Genomic DNA, 20,481 nt, shown 5'->3' with positions numbered 1-20,481 from the left:
TTGACATTTGAAACATGTAGCTCATATTTCTCAGGTGAGCGATCCAGGGTCATCATTACCCTCTTGTTCAATATTTTTATGTTCATTGGCATTTAAATTACCATGAAAACTAATCTGCTGTGATAATGATAATAAAGTCACAGTATAAAATCTGTATTAAGATCTTTTGGAAACACGGAATGCAACCAAGCAAAAGTAATAGCAGACTTGGTTTGATTCAGTTGGTTCATGTGAGAAATGTTCAACACCCGTCATGCCTTCTAGTTTTGGCTTCAGCAGAACTATTATTATCCATAAATATTGAATAGGTGACATGACCCCTAGGGATCTGAAACTATAGCAGTACTGAGTCCAAGTCTGGTGAGACCTTTATAGCCTCTATACAGCACGTAAAGACAACTTTTGTGATAGTTAATAAAATTTGTAGAAAAGATCCTTTGTAAGCATATAATGCAATCAAACAAAACAAAATAGCAGACAGATTTTGATAAGGCACACTCCAGTAATGCTGAAAAAAGAAGTCCTTTCAGTTCCTCGCCTGTTTTAATAATTTAAATTTCATTGTTTCAGGATGGTCGACTGCACAGTGGTGATCATATCTTGCAAATTGGAGATGTTGACGTACGTGGCTATGGCTCGGAGCAGGTTGCTCAAGTTCTTCGTCAAGCCGGCAGCCACGTGCGTCTCATTGTCGCACGCCCAATTAATGAACCTACGTCTATTCCTACACCAGATGCTCCGATTGTGCCCACAATCCAGCTGGATCAACATTTGGAACAGATCACGTCAATGCTGGATAAACGGGATCAGATGTTGATAGAAAATCAGATGGAACAACAAAATCATGTGCAGAAAGGCATGGTGGAACACGCAGAAGTTCATCAGGTATCACCAGATTTCTAGAGTTTAACTCTTGAGTTCATCTCTGGAACTACTCACTGCTCATTTTGATTGGGTTATTACTTAGTATCATGTTAATAGCCTTAAAATATACAGTGAAACTAATGCTAAAATACACTTTTAAACTGAAACAACATAGCTTAAAGACCTCTAATCTCATTACTGAATTAAATTTAACAATACAGGCCAATGAGGATGCTATTACTTTTCACAGGTTGACAATAACTGATATTATTTTATGCTTTTCAGTGAAATACTGTAATTTATCAGTGAAATAAAATTGATACTTTCACTGCTTCAAACTGAATATTTTCACTGCTTCAAACAGTGAAAATATCATTTTTATTTTTCACTGGTACGGAACTACACTTCTAACACTGCTAATGAATATGAATTATACATAATCATAAACTCCTTGCAAAATAAACTTCAGTAAAGATGAAGATGTAGCCTTAAAATTCTTCAGCTGCAACTTTTTTTCTTTTTCTCTGATCAGTAACAAATACATGCCTTTTACAGGATCTACATAATTTGCCTGAAGGCATGTCATTAGTTTTCAAAAGAATGGTGTATTGAAACTTTTCATTGAGTGTTTACTGACATAAAACAATAGTAAAGATCAACTGCAATTATTTGGCTACCAGAAGCATGGCCATCATGCACAGGTTTGACAGTATTGGCTCACCTGGAGACTCTTTAGAAGGGTTTATGTTTTGGGTTGCAGTGTATGAAAATTGTTTATATTATGAACAGACTGTGTTAATTTACTGAAAGTTTTGAATGCTGATATGTGCAGGTGATTCTGTGTTCACAGAAATGAAATTTGGCACTGTTCTCTGAGATGTTGCAGTCTTTAATTGACATACAACATAAATAACTGTATAAATAAAAGCAAACAGAATGCTGGTTGATAACAGAACTACTGGAAACAAGTGATGTAAGAATGTAAGCCTGTTAAAGAGAAGTCAAACTTCATTTTACTAAATTCTTCCTTGGAACTTTTACATCTTTTGCACCAATGTTTTAGCAGCCATATAAAGTTGTTTAAGTTATACTTGGTGTTATTTAGCTAATATTTTATATATAACCTTATCCTTCATGCAGACACTCCCTTGATAGATAAAAACATTTCAGATTTATTTTTAGTTATACTTTACATGAACTTTATTGTTATTGGGTTAAAAAAGTTTCTTTATTCAGTCAGAACTCCACTACTGATTTTCTGATAGGCGTACATTGTAAGAAATGACTCTGTAGGACCCCCTCTAAACATTCGTTGACCCATGAGGTGTCATTTCCCCTGTCAAAAAGTCCTTGAGACACAAGTAAGTACCCATTTTATGTGGGCACAGCTGACTTTTTGTGCCCCCCCCCCCCCCCCCCCCCCCCCCCTATGAGTGGTGGGGGCATATAGATTTGGTCTTGTCCATGCGTCTGTCTGTCCGTCCATCCGAAGTTTAGCTCGAAAAGTATTTGATATAAATTGATGAAACCTTGCACGAGTCTTTATCATGATATGAACTTGCGCACCTCCTATTTTTCGTCTGGCTCAGCCCCCTATTTTCAGAGTTATGGCCCCTGAAATAGTAAAAAATGCACATTTTTACCTTGTGACATGCCTAGCTCAAAAAGTATTTGATATAGATTCATGAAACCTTGCATGAATCTTAATGATGATATGAACTTGCGCACCTCCTATTTTTCATTTGGGTCTGCCTACTATTTTCATAGTTATGGCCCCTGAAATAGTCAAAAATGCACATTTTCACCTTTTGACGCGCCTAGCTCAAAAAGTATTTGATATAAATTGATTAAACCTTGCACGAGTCTTAATGATGATATGAACTTGCGCACCTCCTATTTTTTGTCTGGCTCCACCCCCTATTTTCAGAGTTATGGCCCCTGAAATAGTCAAAAATGCACATTTTCACCTTGTGACATGCCTAGCTCAAAAAGCATTTGATATAGATTCATGAAATCTTGCATGAGTCTTAATCATGATATTAACTTGTGCACCTCCTTTTTTTCATTTGGCGTATGTTCTCCGTGACTATTTGATAAACGATATTGTGTCTGCAATCATTAGTCCTCCACCTCTGATAATTCATGTGGGGAAGTTGGCAGTTACTTGCGGAGAACAGGTTTGTACTGGTACAGAATCCAGGAACACTGGTTAGGCTAACTGCCCGCCGTTACATGACTGAAATACTGTTGAAAAACAGCGTTAAACCCAACACAAACAAACAAACAAACAAATTTTTCATTTGGATCCACACCCTATTTTCAGAGTTATGGCCCCTGAAATAATTTTCAGCTTGTGACGCACCTATCTCAAAAAGTATTGTACATAAATGGTTGAAACCTTGCATAAGTCTTTATCATGATGTAAACTTGCACACCTCTTATTTTTGGCTGGCTTGGCCCCCTATTTTTAAAGTTATGGCTCCTGAAATTGTAAAAAAATGCACATTTTCACCTAATTATGTGCCTAGCTAAAACGTATTTGATGTAAATTCAAGAAACCTTGCTTGAGTCTTTATCATGATGTGACCTTGCACACTTGGCATTCTTCTTGAGAATCTTAGTGCTTATTACAGAGTTAGGCCCTTGAAATAGACAAAATAGTATTTTTTTTGTTTGTTATGCTCATAGCTCAAAAAGTATATTGCCTTGAATATTGAATCCTTTTCATAAAATGTTTGTCGAGGCTGTACCCCATTAAGACTGCAAACATTTGAATTATTGTCTCTTATTTGTGACAAATGTACCAGTGGGGGCACACCCTGTGTCCTACAGACACATTCTAGTTTCTATTTCCATTCCTAGACAGCTACTCTCAATTGTGCATGGTGTTTAGTGATGAAATTCCCACTAGTACTTACTTAACTAAATTGCAAATTTCGGAATCAAATATATAGCCAGGCAGCTACAAAATACCTAAAATTGCACAGAAATCATTACATTTCAATATTTTAAAGGTATTTTCATGATTTAAGGCAACATATTTTTAACCAGTCAGCTGATTTCTCATTGAATCATATGGGTTTCCCTACACATTTTTTCAACCAGTTCAAAGCCACTACCACCCAAATGCAATGCCCCAGTTTTTTTGTTGGCAGTATACAGTAGTTAAAAAAACATGTGTATCAAAAAAAATATTCTCCAGAAGTATGACAGTTGGCTAGACCTGAAAACATAACACAACAAAACATGAAATAAAAGTGTTTTCAAGATTACCTTATCTGCTGTAGCATGTAGAACCAGTATTAAAGAATAAGTTTGTTCTTGAATTATAACCTCCATATATTGTACTGAAACAATTTTAGAGATAAAAGTTTAACATAGTTTTATATTTTAGCCTCCATATGGTGAAGAGCTTCCCCCTGAAGTGGATTATTTCGATGTAAACTTGCTGAAAGACACATCACAAGGTCTTGGTATCACCATAGCTGGATATGTTGGTAGAGACAATAACCCAGGTAGGAATCTGTGATAAGTGTGAAGCCAGGACTATCAGTCTAAGATCTACAAGCTTGTACTGATGAAGTATTGTATCTTAGAAGTGTTATCTTAACCTTTTCTTGCCAGATTTTGCTCGGATTTCAAGTTGAAAACTTTGGTATTTAACCCTTAGCGTGCTGGCGGCAAGTGTCTATGCCTTTGTGACCAGTGCAGACCAAGTTCAGCCTGCACATTTGTGCAGTCTAATCATAGTCTGCACTGTTCACTATGCTGTCTGTAAATTTTCAGCGAACACCCCTTTTAAAAGTTAATGGTTCTGTCCAAATTGGAACATGGACAAGTTCATTATAGAAATTTAGCAGGGTAAGGGTTAAATAAATTGCCTGTCTTATAAGTCTGAATACCATCCAATTAGTATATTGTTTTGGCAGTGGCCTGTGTTGGCAACAGTCAGTTGTGGCAACTGCCATCCAGTATTAGTAACTTTTTCCAGTTTTTGGTGTGTTTTCACAGTCAAGGTTAAACTCCCAATGCCTTTCCTGAATGTTGAACAGTGGGACTGTACAGAAATCTAGAAATGTAATAATGTAGGACTGCCATTATATAATTGAAAAACTTATGAAATAGTAACTATGGTTGAAATTCCAGCTGTTTCCCCTTCCAACCGAAATACTGTGGCAAGAATATGCGAAGGCAGCAAAACTTGGCTTGAAACTTGTGACTGTGAGCAAAGGGGTACTGTGAGTCTGACTGGCTCACCTTAAATGCAAAAATAAATTCCAAAGAAGGGGCAAAACAAGTTTACTGGCTACTAAGTTGCATGTTTGATTGTCTCTAAGTGACAAAATTTTTTACCACTTCTGTTCATTTCTCATTTCCATTGATATGAAAAGCAAAAAGTAAATATTTTTTCCATTGATAAAAAAAGCAAAAAAAAAAAATTGATGTCTTTTACTCAGACATTAATTGAATAAGTTCAGTTTTGAAAGCTTTACTTTTTAGACGGTTTTCTGCTATTTTGGTCAAGTAAGTCGTACTGCAGGTAATTCAGGGAATATTTACATGTCTCTCTTTGAAGAAGAGTTGCACATTGTCTGTCTGTCAGTCCATCTGTCTGTTGGTGAATTCCTCTGTCTGTCCATTGGTAGACCATTTGTTGTCCAGTCAATAACTAGAGAATGCTTTGTCTCACAATATTCAAACTTTATGAGTGATAATGGTAATCAGATTCCTGTTATTTTGGGGTCAGTATGTTGAAGGTCGTCAAAGTGACCTTGAGACCGAAAATGGTTCCCTCACAAAATCTAAAGAACGCCTTAGCCTACAGTCCACATACTTCATGTGATGATAACCTTTGGTGAGTAGATTACCATATTTTGTTTGGGGTCAGTAGGTCAAATGTCAAGGTCAGAGTGATCTCAGGCCTAAAGATGGGAGAGGCCATTGATAGGAGGTATATATGTTTTACAAACAGCTCTTGCTTATTTAAGATTTTGTCATTTACAGATAAATGCTGTTGTATAGTAAGATTTTGTAAATGTGTTTTTCCATATTTGGAATGTCTTGCTGATCGGAATGGCTGATATTGGCCAGTTACACTTTTCACCTGATTATTGGGAGACATAAGTCTCCAGGAATCATGTCTTACTAGCAGGAATAGAAACATTACCTTTATGTCCTCATGTTGTGAATGTTGATTAAGACAAGAAGGTGAAATACAGAGTTATTACACTCTTAATTGTCATGTTTGTGCTAAATTTAGTGGAAAATTTTCTAATTTTCTTTGTTGTTCAACAGCTGAGTCTTCCCACAAAAAGGCTTGACAAGAGGTAATATGAATATATGAGCTACATTTGTGACAAAAATGAGGCAGAAAGGTAGTTTATACAGGTAATTCTGTGATCAAGATCAGACAAGTACAGTCAAACTTTACAGTCAGTGGTCTCTTAAAGATGGTTTAGCACATTTTGGTCAAATAATACAATGTACATTTAAATATATCTGTGTCAACTGACTGCTAATTCATGTTAAGAATTTCTCTGGTGTGTTTTTCCTATCTCGGTTGCATGACCAATCCTATCTTGGGCCATTATTTTTTTATTTTTTGGTTTACGAACCGCCAGGATGACACATGGTCGTAGGAGGAGGGAAAAAAAATAAAATTAAAAAACAGAATCAGAATTTTTTTTCTCCGTAGGAAACGGACCTTTGAAAGGAATATGGGTAAATTCTACATAACATCACACAGGCTGCATGTTATAATCTTCTTTCCCACTTTTGATGCTTTTTCCTGCAAATATACCTGTGACCTTGGTTATATCTGATTAAAAATAAGCCTTGGGGCTTGTCATAGCAGCTTGAGAAAAAATTTTGTCTTGGTATTTCTGTGAAATTACATTAATATACAGCTGGGCAGGTAGCTGTAACATTTTTCTTGAAAGGACTGTACTATACATAAAAACTGCATATATTCTCACAAACTAAATGATTGGAGACATAGAAGTCATATGATAAACACTGACTGAAATTAATACCTTCTGTTAAAACAACAGATGGAAGAATCTAATATTCCCCACATTTGAACAACACTATCAGATCTTAAACCCATGGATATATGATTTTACACTCAGCAGCTTTCAAGCATCTTGGCTGTTTATGGACCCAGTCTGAAACTTAGGGGTACAGTTATATGACAACATACACTGCACTGTGCCTAATAAGCAATTATCTTTTTAAGTGTTAGGAATAGGAAGTGGCTAGCCATCAGGTAAACAGACACCTAGCCTATGTCTGTTAACTGGAAGCCTTGCCTTTCCTCATATGGTTTTCTTGGTATTTGTTAATTTATTTTATGAATAGGCCTAATGTAACACAACAGTTCATCTTTGCAATGATCTTTGAAAATTCTGTTAGTCAATATTTGTCTTGCCACATCTACTGCACAGCTACATTGGAAAAGACAGTAATTACATCTATAACCAACATTAATCTGATGTTAATATATGACGTACAATAATTTCATTAAAAATACGTAATTCATAACTTATAAACAAATAGGTTACTGGACGCCAAAAAGCTGTACAGGCGAAACGTTTGCTTACCGGGTCTTACAATTACACAGTTTTAATGTTCCCTGTACCAGTTTATATCATCAAACAAAATTACTGTCATCACTGTGTATTTAAATGATATTTTTCGGGGGAAAAAATGCTTTCACTGAAAGTTTCAAGCGGTGCATAGAATCACCGTAATAAGCATTGCGCTATTCGAACGACAGTTACCATAAACGTAGTTGTATACTAAATACAGACTGCATAACACCGACAATTGGCCATTTTTCCAGGAAAGCACTGCGTCGCAACTTTGAATGTTCTTGCATTTTCATTAAAATTACTTCAAAAGTTTAGAAATAATACAGCCTGGGCGCAGCCATTTTTAAACGTTTCGTAAATCGCGTAACAAGCATGCTGATTGGGCGCAGTATATATCGGAAATTTTAATTGGACGTTTACGTCATGCATAAGATATGAAGTTTAAAAATAGAATTATTGGAATTCCTAATGTTGATTTGACTCGTTCGCCGTGACAGATATTCGAAGAACGAGACTTTTTTTCTTTTTGCAATACGCGATGCATTTTTTCTTCTGCAAGCTTTCATGTCATAGCGGAGGAAATAAAAAAATCACGTTTTTCCAATTTTATTTTTTTTCTGAAAACACGTTTTTTTGAGCGGCGGTTCCGTAAACCGAAAGATCAAAAATAAAAGGCCTTGGTTGCTTAACCAAGTTAGAGTTAGTATAGCGTAAGTGTAAAGATTAACATACATAGCCTACAGAATAATGAGTAGAAGAACTATTATTTTTATAAAAAAGTTGTTTGAACAACTAAACATTTAACCAAAATTCATTAGAAATGCAAGTTTGTAAAATTGTTATAACCTTCCTTTGTTTATCTGGAATTTGATCCTTTTAAAAACATGCATTTTGGTTCATATTGTTGACATATCTGTCAAATGGCAATTAGAAATTAGAAATTATATTGAAATCAAAACTAATACCCAGCTTTTTAATACTTTCATATTAAGGGGTGGTGGGGGAGGGTGGGGGGAGGTAATTCAAAATTTTGTAAAAACAATAAGATATACATTTTTCTAATAGGTATCTAACTACAGTCAAACCTGTGAACAAAGACCACTCTTCGGAACAAGCAAAAGTGGTCTTTGTTCACAGGTGGACTTTATTTGGGGGGAAGGGTCACTTCTCAGCTGGCAGTTATCATGCTGATAAAAAAAGTATTTTTGAAGCTTCTCGCTTTCTATATGTTCTACGTATTAATTCAGCCAGTGCAAACTTGCAAATTTTCAATCAAGCAGTGATTATTATGTTTGCTGTAATGCGAAAGTTGTGAAAATTCGGCAGATTTCAAATATTTTCATACCGGAACGGTCCAGCTTGGTAGTTATTCGGGGGCAAATATGACCCTTTGGAATGAATCCGGCCGGTCGCTGGTCGCAGTCGCCAGGTGGTCGCTATTCACGGCCTTTTTATTAGCATTTTTCTACGGGGCGGGGGGGGGGGGGGGGGGGACCAGAGACCGGTCGTTGTCGACAGGTGGTTGCTATTCACAGGTGGTCGCTAGCACAAGTTTGATTGTATATGTAGTGGGTCTTTTTGCACCATTAATAATGCTCTAGTAGAAGATACCAAAAGCGAAAAATGTACAAGGTAACGCTTTTATCTATTTAATGGTCTGAAATACAAAAACCCTATGGTAAGCATTATAGTCATTGGTACCTTACTATGAAACAAAAGTTGCGATATTCCAATGTGCTTAAAATGAATGGTAGCAGGTCATGTCCATGGATATGAGGTTTAATAGAAGATGAATTTATAGGGAAAATGGAAAAATGCCTGAGAGGATCTGAAAATCATGGACAGACATTCACAAGTTAGACAGTATTTTAAAAACATTGTGCTTTCAAATTCAAGATAAAATTTGTCATACAAAATGCTTTTGATTTAGCAATCTTATTGAAAGCAATAGCGCTATAGCACTACATATTTAGCTCTGTCTTGCCTTTTTCCCTCGGATACATTTATTAAGTTGCCTAGAAACAAATGGGTAATAGGAAAATTTCTGCCAGAAAATAATTGGTAACTGTTTGCTATCATGTTTTATACGTAGATAATGTGACCTATAGCTCTAGTCTTGATTGCATAATTCCTTTTCTTGCAGTAGTTGATTTTATGTCTCTACAGAGTGGCACTGTGGCCATTTCTTATGTCAAACCTGCCAGGAATAATGATTTTTAGCTCATCTGATTTTTTGAAAAAAAAAATGATGAGTTATTGTCATCACTTGAGCGGTTGTCGGCGTCGGCGTTGCCTGGTTAAGTTTTATGTTTAGGTCAGCTTTTCTCCTAAACTATCAAAGCTATTGCTTTGAAACTTGGAATACTTGTTCACCATCATAAGCTGACCCTGTATAGCAAGAAACATAACTCCATCTTGCTTTTTGCAAGATTTATGGCCCCTTTTGTACTTAGAAAATATCAGATTTCTTGGTTAAGTTTTATGTTTAGGTCAACTTTTCTCCTAAACTATCAAAGCTATTGCTTTGAAACTTGGAATACTTGTTCACCATCATAAGCAGACCCTGTACATCAAGAAACATAACTCCATCTTGCTTTTTGCAAGATTTATTGCCCCTTTTGGACTTAGAAAATCAGTTTCTTGGTTAAGTTTTATGTTTAGGTCAGCTTTTATCCTAAACTATCAAAACTATTGCTTTAAAACTTGCAACACTTGTTCACCATCATAAGTTGACCCTGTACAGCAAGAAACATAACTCCATCCTGCTTTTTGCAAGATTTATGGCCCCTTTTGGACTTAGAAAATATCAGATTTCTTGGTTAAGTTTTATGTTTAGGTCAGCTTTTTCTCTTAAACTATCAAAGCTATTGCTTTGAAACTTGCAACACTTGTTGACCATCATAAGCTGACCCTGTACAGCAAGCAACATAACTCCATCCTGCTTTTTCCAATAATTATTGCCCCTTTTGGACTTAGAAAATCATCAGTATTATGTTTAAGTCAACTTTTCTCATAAACTATCAAAGCTATTGCTTTAAAACTTGCAACAGTTTTTCACCATCATAAGTGGACACTGAACATCAAGAAACATAACTCTATCCTGCTTTTTGCAAGAATGATGGCCCTTTTTAGACTTAGAAAATCATGGGTAGGACAATATTTCTATTACACAAAAAAAATCAGATGAGCGTCAGCACCCGCAAGGCGGTGCTCTTGTTAGCTCACCTGTCACAAAGTGACAAGGTGAGCTTTTGTGATCGCGCAGTGTCCGTCGTCCGTCCGTGCGTCCGTGCGTCCGTAAACTTTTGCTTGTGACCACTCTAGAGGTCACATTTTTCATGGGATCTTTATGAAAGTTGGTCAGAATGTTCATCTTGATGATATCTAGGTCAAGTTCGAAACTGGGTCACGTGCCTTCAAAAACTAGGTCAGTAGGTCTAAAAATAGAGAAACCTTGTGACCTCTCTAGAGGCCATATATTTCACAAGATCTTCATGAAAATTGGTCAGAATGTTCACCTTGATGATATCTAGGTCAGGTTGGAAACTGGGTCACGTAGGGTCAAAAACTAGGTCAGTAGGTCTAAAAATAGAAAAACCTTGTGACCTCTCTAGAGGCCATATTTTTCATGAGATTTTCATGAATATTGGTCAGAATGTTTATCTTGATGATATCTAGGTTAAGTTTGAAACTGGGTCACGTAGGGTCAAAAACTAGGTCATTAGGTCTAAAAATAGAATAACCTTGTGACCTCTCTAGAGGCCATATTTCTCAATGCATCTTCATGAAAATTGGTCAGAATGTTCATCTTGATGATATCTAGGTCAAGTTCGAAAGTGGGTCGCATGGGGTTAAAAACTAGGTCAGTAGATCTAAAAATAGAAAAACCTTGTGACCTCTCTAGAGGCCATATTTCTTAATGCATCTTCATGAAAATTGGTCAGAATATTTATCCTGATGATATCTAGGTCAAGTTCGAAACTGGGTCAAGTAGGGTCAAAAACTAGGTCATTAGGTCTAAAAATAGAAAAACCTTGTTACCTCTCTAGAGGCCATATTTCTCAATGCATCTTCATGAAAATTGGTCAGAATGTTCATCTTGATGATATCAAGGTCAAGTTCGAAACTGGGTCACGTGGGGTTAAAAACTAGGTCAGTAGATCTAAAAATAGAAAAACCTTGTGACGTCTCTAGAGGCCATATTTTTCATGAGATCTTCATGAATATTGGTCAGAATGTTCACCTTGATGATATCTAGGTCAAGTTCGAAACTGGGTCATGTGGGGTCAAAAACTAGGTCAGTAGATCTAAAAATAGAAAAACCTTGTGACCTCTCTAGTGGCCATATTTCTCAATGGATCTTCATGAAAATTGGTCAGAATGTTCACCTTGATGATATCTAGGTCAAGTTCGAAACTGGGTCATGTGCGGTCAAAAACTAGGTCAGTAGGTCTAAAAATAGGAAAACCTTGTGACCTCTCTAGAGGCGATATTTTTCAGTGGATCTTCATGAAAATTGGTCAGAATGTTTACCTTGAAGATATCTAGGTCAGGTTCGAAACTGGGTCACGTGGGGTTGAAAACTAGGTCAGTAGATCTAAAAATAGAAAAACCTTGTGACCTCTCTAGAGGCCATATTTTTCATGAGATCTTCATGAATGTTGGTCAGAATGTTCATCTTGATGATATCTAAGTCAGATTCAAAACTGGGTCACGTGGGGTCAAAAACTAGGTCAGTAGGTCTAAAAATAGAAAAAACCTTGTGACCTCTCTAGTGGCCATATTTCTCAATGGATCTTCATGAAAATTGGTGAGAATGTTCAGCTTGATGATATCTAGGTCAGGTTCATAACTGGGTCATGTGCGGTCAAAAACTAGGTCAGTAGGTCGAAAAATAGAAAAACCTTGTGACCTCTCTAGAGGCCATATTTTTCACAAGATCTTCATGAAAGTTGGTGAGAATGTTCACCTTGATGATATCTAGGTCAAGTTTAAAAGTGGGTCACGTGCCTTCAAAAACTAGGTCATTAGGTCAAATAATAGATAAACCTTGTGACCTCTCTAGAGGCCATATTTTTCAATGGATCTTCATGAATATTGGTCAGAATTTTTTATCTTGATGATATCTAGGTCACATGTGCTCAAAAACTAGGTCACTATGTCAAATAATAGAAATAACGATGTCATACTCAGTTGAACACTGGGTCATGTGGAGATAGGTGAGCGATTCAGGACCATCATGGTCCTCTTGTTTTTATATGAGGCAAGATGTCAAAATAGATTTCATTGTTTACATCATTAAGTTCTTGTGACTTTAGCTGAGCAAAAGACTGAATAATGTTGATTATATTGCCCATCATGTGTAGTCCTCACACATATATAAGGAATTTAAAATTTTTACTCGCCCCCTCCACGCCATTAAAATTTTTGTGCATTTGTTTTATGTCCGTGTCTTATCAGTGTATGTTTGTGTGTGCATAAAAGTGTGTCTGGCCTTTAACTTTATTTTGCAATGTTTGGTTTTGAAATAACTTTTCACAAATGACTACTATAACAGGGTCAAAGATATAAGGTCATATTTCTTGTCGAGTCTGTGCATGGATATTCAAATAACTTGGCTCAAATATTCACCCTAACAAGACCACATCATGCATTCAAGACCAGTACCCCTTCCTTACAGGTCAGTATCGAGCTGGAAGGTCAAAAGATTTTACACCAGTCTTTAACTTGTATGAATGGATGGATATTCAAGTTTCATTACACAGTCACCATAATTAGACATTGTGTTGCATGCAAGACCTAGACCCCTACCTAAAAGGTCAAGGTCACCTTAGGGGTCTTTTTTGACGGTGATAACTTCCATATAAATGGATGTCAGTTTGTGACCTGGCACAAATAGTCACCGTTACTAGACAATGTGTCACATGTAAGACCTAGACCCCAAGCTGAAAAGTCATGATCACGCATAAAGGTAAAAACTCAAAACATTTTATATCCTAACATCACATAGTGATATCCATGTCGTATGGACACAGTTTTATTTTACAGTAGCAGTTAGTTCTCAGATGATATGAGCCGTGCCATGGGAAAACCAACATAGTGGGTGTGCGACCAGCATGGATCCAGACCAGCCTGCGCATCCGCGCAGTCTGGTCAGGCTCCAAGCTGTTCGCTTTTAAAGCCTATTGGAATTGGAGAAACTGTTAGCGAACAGCATGGATCCTGACCAGACTGCGCGGATGCGCAGGCTGGTCTGGATCCATGCTGGTCGCAAAGCCACTATGTTGGTTTTCCCATGGCACGGCTCATATGTTAATGTTCTACTTTCAGATGATCTATGTGGTATATTTGTGAAGAGTATTACACCAGGAAGTGCCGCAGCACAGGATGGTCAGATACAAGTCAATGATCAAATCATTGAGGTAATGTAATTCAGTGTTTGCAGATTTCCATCTGTAATGCCGTTTGTAGAGGTGGTGTTTAAATTTTGGGTGATCAGTTATACATTAACGAGATTTATTCATGCTTAAAGGTTGTGAACACATTATGTCTATTAGAGATGTTCTCTTTTTTAGGCTGATACAGACATACAGGGGCAGATCCAGCATTTTGGTTTAGAGTGGGGCAATTTTTTTTTGTTGACAATGCAGTACCCACCTTGGAAAATCTATGACAAATATGCCTCATAATTTGGAATATGGCCTATGTATAATTTAGCCATAATGTTAAAAACAAGGTCAAATTTCAGTTTGATAATTTTGGAAAACAAAGAACTTTGACACATTTATATCTTTTATCATACTGTCATCCAGACCCTCAGCTTCAGCAATTGTAGATATTTCTGATATGGTCTTATGTGAGTGATGAATTGTTTTTCTTACTGAAAAGAGTGTATCTTGTTTAATCTATAACAATTGTTACTTATTCATGCTAACCAGATTTTAGGGGAGGGAGAGGGTGTGCACAGGGTCCACCTCCTCTGAATCCACCCTTGGATACGTATGTGCTCATTTGAACTACATTAAATGGCCAAAGAGTGCCAAACAATATACAGCAATGTGATATCAAAAATTGCAGATTGTCATTATAGATCCATTGTCTGCTTGAACATTTAGATGGTGATATCTGATTGCAGGAAACCTTGTCTGTCATCATATTATATTAGTGTGTGGTTCTATAATTACCAAATCTAGTTTTCTTTTGATCAGGTTGATGGTCAGCCTTTGCAAGGATTCAGTAACCATGATGCAGTTGAAGTATTGCGCAATACTGGTCAAGTTGTCCATCTTAAACTAGCAAGATATCAGCATGGTGCCAAGTTTGAAAAACTCCAGCAGTATTTAGGTAAGACATGCAGAGTATTGTTTGGCATACTGTACCCTGAAAAAGTGGTCTTTCAAACCTGGGGCTGTGTATTATAAACTCTCATAAACCAGTTCTGCTCTACTGCACACAGGGGCCAAAAGAGCTAAAAATAGAAAAAAAAAATCAAAAATAACTAGTTACTATTATTCTAAAAAAGTGAGGCATGTTTATGAGACTTGGACACATCACTAATTGTTCCAAAGATATAATATGTTAATGTCCAGTGCTCCAGCTAGCTATTTACAGCAGGGCGCATCGCCCGTTCCAAAATTTGTTCCGCCCTGTTGCCCCGCCAGGCACCCTGCCCGTCTTACAACCATTCATTTTTTTTTTTTAGCCAAACTTCCCTTTTTTGCCTCAGTGATTATAATACACTGCTTTATTGCCCCCTTTTTATCGAGTGATATATGACATCTTCCACCTCTGGTTCATGTTGTTCAGTTGTCTGATATATGATATCCTCCACCTCTGGTCCATGTTGTTCAGACAATGGCATCCTCCACCTCTGGTTCATGTTGTTCAATTGTCTGATATATGTCTGCAGTCTCCAGAAACACTGGTAAGGTGAACTGCCACTGTTACTGAACTGAAAATTCTGTTGGAAATGGTATCATGCCTAAATTATACAAGACTTAGTAGGTACACAGAATTAAAACTAGGAAAGGAATGTCTTCTGAGGTTAAGTAAGAAGCACTGAAATGCTGTTTTAAAGTAGCATTAAACAGCAATCACGGAAGTAGGGTAAAACTGAAGGTTAAACAGACGAAAAATTGTCTCTATTTGTAATCATACTAGATTCATTTATCATTTAGATTAATGTTCCATTATTTTCTCATTTGACAATTGCGGGAATACAGTGGGAAATTGGAAAATCGTGTAATATCAAAATCCCGCTGTAATTACAGATCCCAAATTTACACTTGAACCAAGGCCTAATGACGTCCTCAGATTAAATGGAACGAGTGAATTCTCATTGCACGATCAATTATTAATGACAAGTTATGATGTCCTCTTACAAATGCTTTTACTGTGTGAGGTAATTGATTTATTTCATATAATTGGGAAATAAGATAGATTGGATTAGAAGAAGTGTATGTCCATATAATCAACAATGGAACTTAACTGTAGTATGGTTTATCAAAAGAGATCTATATCTGGTAATGACAAGGACACTAGAAAGAAAAAAAAGTGCTTTTCATCTGCTTAGAATGATTGTCCTGTCATGATAATCAAGTTATTTTGGAATAATAGAAAGATATTGAGATGAAATTCTGGGATGTATCCTAGCCACTTTAATGTTTTTGGTATCTGCTTACTTGATAATTGTTTTTCACTTGATTGCAATGCATTCAAGAAGCTAATCTGCGGCTCAGTGTAAGAAAAAGAGGTTCATGTGATTGGCCCCTTTTAGGTGTCACCAAAGCTAAAAATAATAAAACATTAAAGGACTTCTTATGAACCAATTGATTTATTGCACCAGGCTTGGTCTTAAGCATCCTTTTATTGTCTTCTCTTAGGTCTTTTTAATTGAGGGGCCACCAGGGGTAAAAATATAAAAATGTTTGATAACTTCTTCTCATGAAGCAATTGGTGATCTTCACCAAACTTGGTCTCTAGCATACTTGTAAGATCCTCTCTTGAGGGTCACGAGAGGAAAAAATAAAAAAAAGCCTTTAATTGACTTCTTATGGATTGTTACCAAACATGGTCTGTAGTCTTATTATATCTGGTATTCTCACAAGTTTGTTCAAATAGTTCAGCTTGGTCTGAGCTTTTAAATGACTTCTTCTAACAATATATAACCACTTGATAGATCTTCACCAAACTTGGTCTGTAGCATCCTTGTAAGTTCCTCCCTCAAGTTTTTTAGAATGGTTCTGCTTGCTTGGCCACTTTTAGGAGCTGCCACAGCAAAAAAAAAAAAGAGAAAGAAACCTTTAAATAACTTATACTGAATTGCTCAGTGGATGTCACCAAACTTCCTCAGAAGCAAAAGTCTAAAGGTTGTGTCCTCTTCAGGTAAGAGACTTAGGCCCATTTGGGACCAGTGTCTTTTTTTAACAAAAATACTAGTGTCACTGCCCTTTTATCAGAAGTGATGCTGTCACTTGGCCCTCACAGAAGTTAAAAAACTTAAGCACTAAATGAGCCGTGCCATGGGAAAACCAACATAGTGGGTATGCGACCAGCATGGATCCAGACCAGCCTGCGCATCCGCGCAGTCTGGTCAGGCTCCATGCTGTTCGCTAACAGTTTCTCCAATTCCAATAGGCTTTAAAAGCGAACAGCATGGAGCCTGACCAGACTGCGCAGATGCGCAGGCTGGTCTGGATCCATGCTGGTCGCATACCCACTATGTTGGTTTTCTCATGGCACGGCTCAAATTAGGTTTAAGTAATTAAATGTACTGCGCACAGAAAATACTTCTTAAAACTGAATAAGTTCTTGTGACGTTCTTTGTAAATAGAACATAATAAATTAATGTTGAGTGTGGTAATTAGAGATTTTAAGAATATCTTAATACATTTTGTACAATCAGATTTATACGTAAGATAATCTGTGGACAGAGACCACCTGATGCTAAAAACAGCAATTTTGATTTTCATTTAAGCATTTGCAAAGTATCATTTCCTTAATGTTAAACGCATCTGCAAAAAGAGATCGTCTTCGGCTGTTCCACTCGCCAGCTTAGCTCAATAGGGAGAGCACAGATCTATGGATTGCGGGGTCATAAGTTGGATCCCAGGGTGAGGCGTTTGTTCTCTTGTGATGATTTGATGAAAGACATTTTGAGTCTAAAGGGGGAAGTTGGCTGTTACTTGCGGAGAACAGGTACTGGTACAGAATCTAGGAACACTGGTTAGGTTAACTGCACATTACATAACTGAAATACAGTTGAAAAACTGCGTTAAACCAGAAGCAAACAAAATAAACTTTGGCTGTTCCAGGGTTTGTCTTGATACACAGGAATGACTGTACATACAAAGTTGAAAAATACAATAATCGCACTAGAAAATTCTGTTCTGAAACAAATCAGAAGATTCTCCAGTGAATTAAATGCAAAGGGTTAAATCTTCAAGCCCAGAAAATATCGGCAACTTCCAGGAATGTTTTATCACCACAGAAATAGACATCTGATCTTGATAAATCCTGTATTTTGTATTCATACCTAGTTTCTTCAGACAAATATAGAATCAATTCTGTTTATCATTGACATAGAGATGGCATCTGGAGAATATTGAAATATTTCCGTTTCTTTACAGTATAGTGTGTTAGTACTTTTAAGTCCAACGTAAGTACGCCAGAAGTGTTGCATTGTACAGTGAGCATAGGCTTTAAATAAAACAGAATATATTCTGCAATATGACCATTTTGCCATTAACCCTTAGCATGCTGGGCACGACTGATTCTGCTTTTGCGACCAGTGTAGATCATGATCTGCACTGTTCGCTATTCAGTCAGTATCCTATTGGTAAGCACCCCTTAACAGTTAGTGGTGCTGTCCAAATTCAAAGATGGACAAGTTCATTATAGAAATTTAGCAGGGTAAGGGTTAAAAGTCAGATGGTTATCTTTATACTAAGTCTTGTCTGATTTAAAAAGTGTCATTTTTCATTAGGTCCATGTTTTTATTAAAAACTGCAAGAGCTGTAGCTTTGAAACTTTTGTACACTTGTTTATCATGCTTAGATGAGTAAGCAGGCAAAGATACATTACCTCACTTGCAGTTTGTCAGAATTATGGCCCTTTTTGTACTTCATTTACTTGTTTCTAACTAGATTTATTCTGTCAGAATACTATTCAAGTAAGATCAGTCACACTCTGTCACTGTGTCATCTCAAGGAAAAACATGCATAAAAAAGATGGGAGCATAAAGCAGAAAATGTATTGTGTATAAGTTCCAGGGTTTTAGAGGGGTGGGGGAGGAGGGGAGGGGGAGGCGGTGTTAATTTATCACTCGTAAATTAAAGAAAATAAGACAAGCAACATAGGACCAGCATTAATCACTTGTATCAGATTTGTTTCACCCTGACAAATATTGAAATTTATCACATTGCACTCTATCAAATTAGCCCTGGCTTGTTTGTCTTCACACATTTGACATGTTAGAAAGGGCATGTTCTAATCTCTGGCCTGGCCTGGCCTGGCCCGGCCTGGCCTGGCCTGGCCTGGCCCGATGAGCCCAATTTTCGACCGAGCCGGGCCAGGCCAGGCCAGGCCAGGCCATAGATTTCAATTTCGTAAAAGGTGAAAGTGATTTTTATAGCAACTTTAAAATCTGACTTTTGGAATAAGTTTGGATATTTCAGACATTATATAAATACATTTTGAACTCTCATTCTGTAAAATTATACACCTGGGAATAAGCCTGTAGCTAACATAACTATTATGTCTAATTTAAAGGCGATGCCTGATTAATTGTTATGACTATTATCAGGGGATCTTCACCTCAATTGACTCTTGACTGGTGGCTTGGTTTTCCCCAAATTGAATAAGCTAACTAAGTTTATTATTTTGTCTATTGAGGATTATTTAGTATTGTCTGAAATTATTGAACTAGCACTCAAGAATATTCCATATGCTTCCGTAAAAAAATCGGTGCCCAAACATAAATAAAATAATAAATATTGAAAACCAAATAAAATATAAACAAGTTACATTTCTTTACTGCCAGGTCGTACATGCAGATAAAGTTGTGCTGACAAAACGTTCAGCTACCAATCTCGGGACTGTAAGTTCGAAACCGTGACCTGTTTGACCATTTTCATTATCATTTTTTTTAAATTTCCTCTGTAAACTTAGAATGCAGGAAAATTGTCACTTATCGTGATTTATTGTTCATTTATTGAATGAAATACACAAGTATTTGACATTCTTCTACATACAAGTTATTACCATAAAATGTTGTAAGAACAAAACCAGTATCAATAAAATGACATTAAATTGATTTAATGAAAACAATCTGAATTGAAATCGAACCCATGGTAACATGTGTGAAAGTCGCAGAACTTATCACTACGCCACTGTGTCATTGGTAAACTTTAATTGCATGTTATTTTGGTCAATTTAGATATTTTCAGGTTACAAATATGGTGTAAAATAAAGAATGGCACCTGTCCATACTAACGGACAACAACTTTCAATTTCTAAAATAATGCTATCTCCGTTCTAGAATCTGGGATAGTATGGTGCGGGGAAGCAATATATAAATTTTGTAGTTTAGGTTATACATATACTGAATATATTTGTAAGATTGTTTTTATATTGATATAAGTATGTGGGAAAAAAATCCTACAAAGTTTTGTGAAACAGGCTCAAGAGCATCTTTTAGCATTAAATGTATCACTTAGAAATTACATAAACACAATGCACCATTATTTTTTTGTGCAAGACAAATATCAATAATCTAAAATGCCAACACCCTGACAATGAGTTAGAGGTCCCACAATGAATATTATTTTTATTACTCTTCCATAAATTGAACATCAGATTAACTAAACCAAACACATTAAAAGTTCAACTGAACAGTTAGAAGGTCAGCTAAGGATAGTAGGGACACAACCTGTAATTACAATTCCCAAAGAGATGCATGCAAATATTCAGTTATATTGCAGCAGGTAAGCTTATCAATGAAATTAGCCATTAGTTTTAAAACTAAGTG

General features: G+C 36.5%; 1 protein-coding gene across 10 annotated transcripts in view; it reads left to right on the top strand.

The window, feature by feature from the left end:
* The window catches only part of LOC123525825 (multiple PDZ domain protein-like), a 284,883-nt gene that overhangs the window by 125,408 nt on the left and 138,994 nt on the right, over nucleotides 1-20,481 (top strand). For all 10 annotated transcript variants that reach the window (XM_053538242.1, XM_053538241.1, XM_053538237.1 and 7 more), the window contains 4 exons: nucleotides 571-885; nucleotides 4,259-4,379; nucleotides 13,785-13,876; nucleotides 14,663-14,798. In XM_053538242.1, the coding sequence (XP_053394217.1) occupies nucleotides 571-885; nucleotides 4,259-4,379; nucleotides 13,785-13,876; nucleotides 14,663-14,798 (664 nt within the window). The remainder of the gene's footprint in view (nucleotides 1-570; nucleotides 886-4,258; nucleotides 4,380-13,784; nucleotides 13,877-14,662; nucleotides 14,799-20,481) is intronic.

This window comes from Mercenaria mercenaria, chromosome 3 (genome assembly GCF_021730395.1).
Source record: "Mercenaria mercenaria strain notata chromosome 3, MADL_Memer_1, whole genome shotgun sequence".
In the NCBI taxonomy this organism is placed as follows: Eukaryota; Metazoa; Mollusca; class Bivalvia; order Venerida; family Veneridae; genus Mercenaria; species Mercenaria mercenaria.
This window is presented reverse-complemented; position numbering and strand designations above follow the sequence as displayed.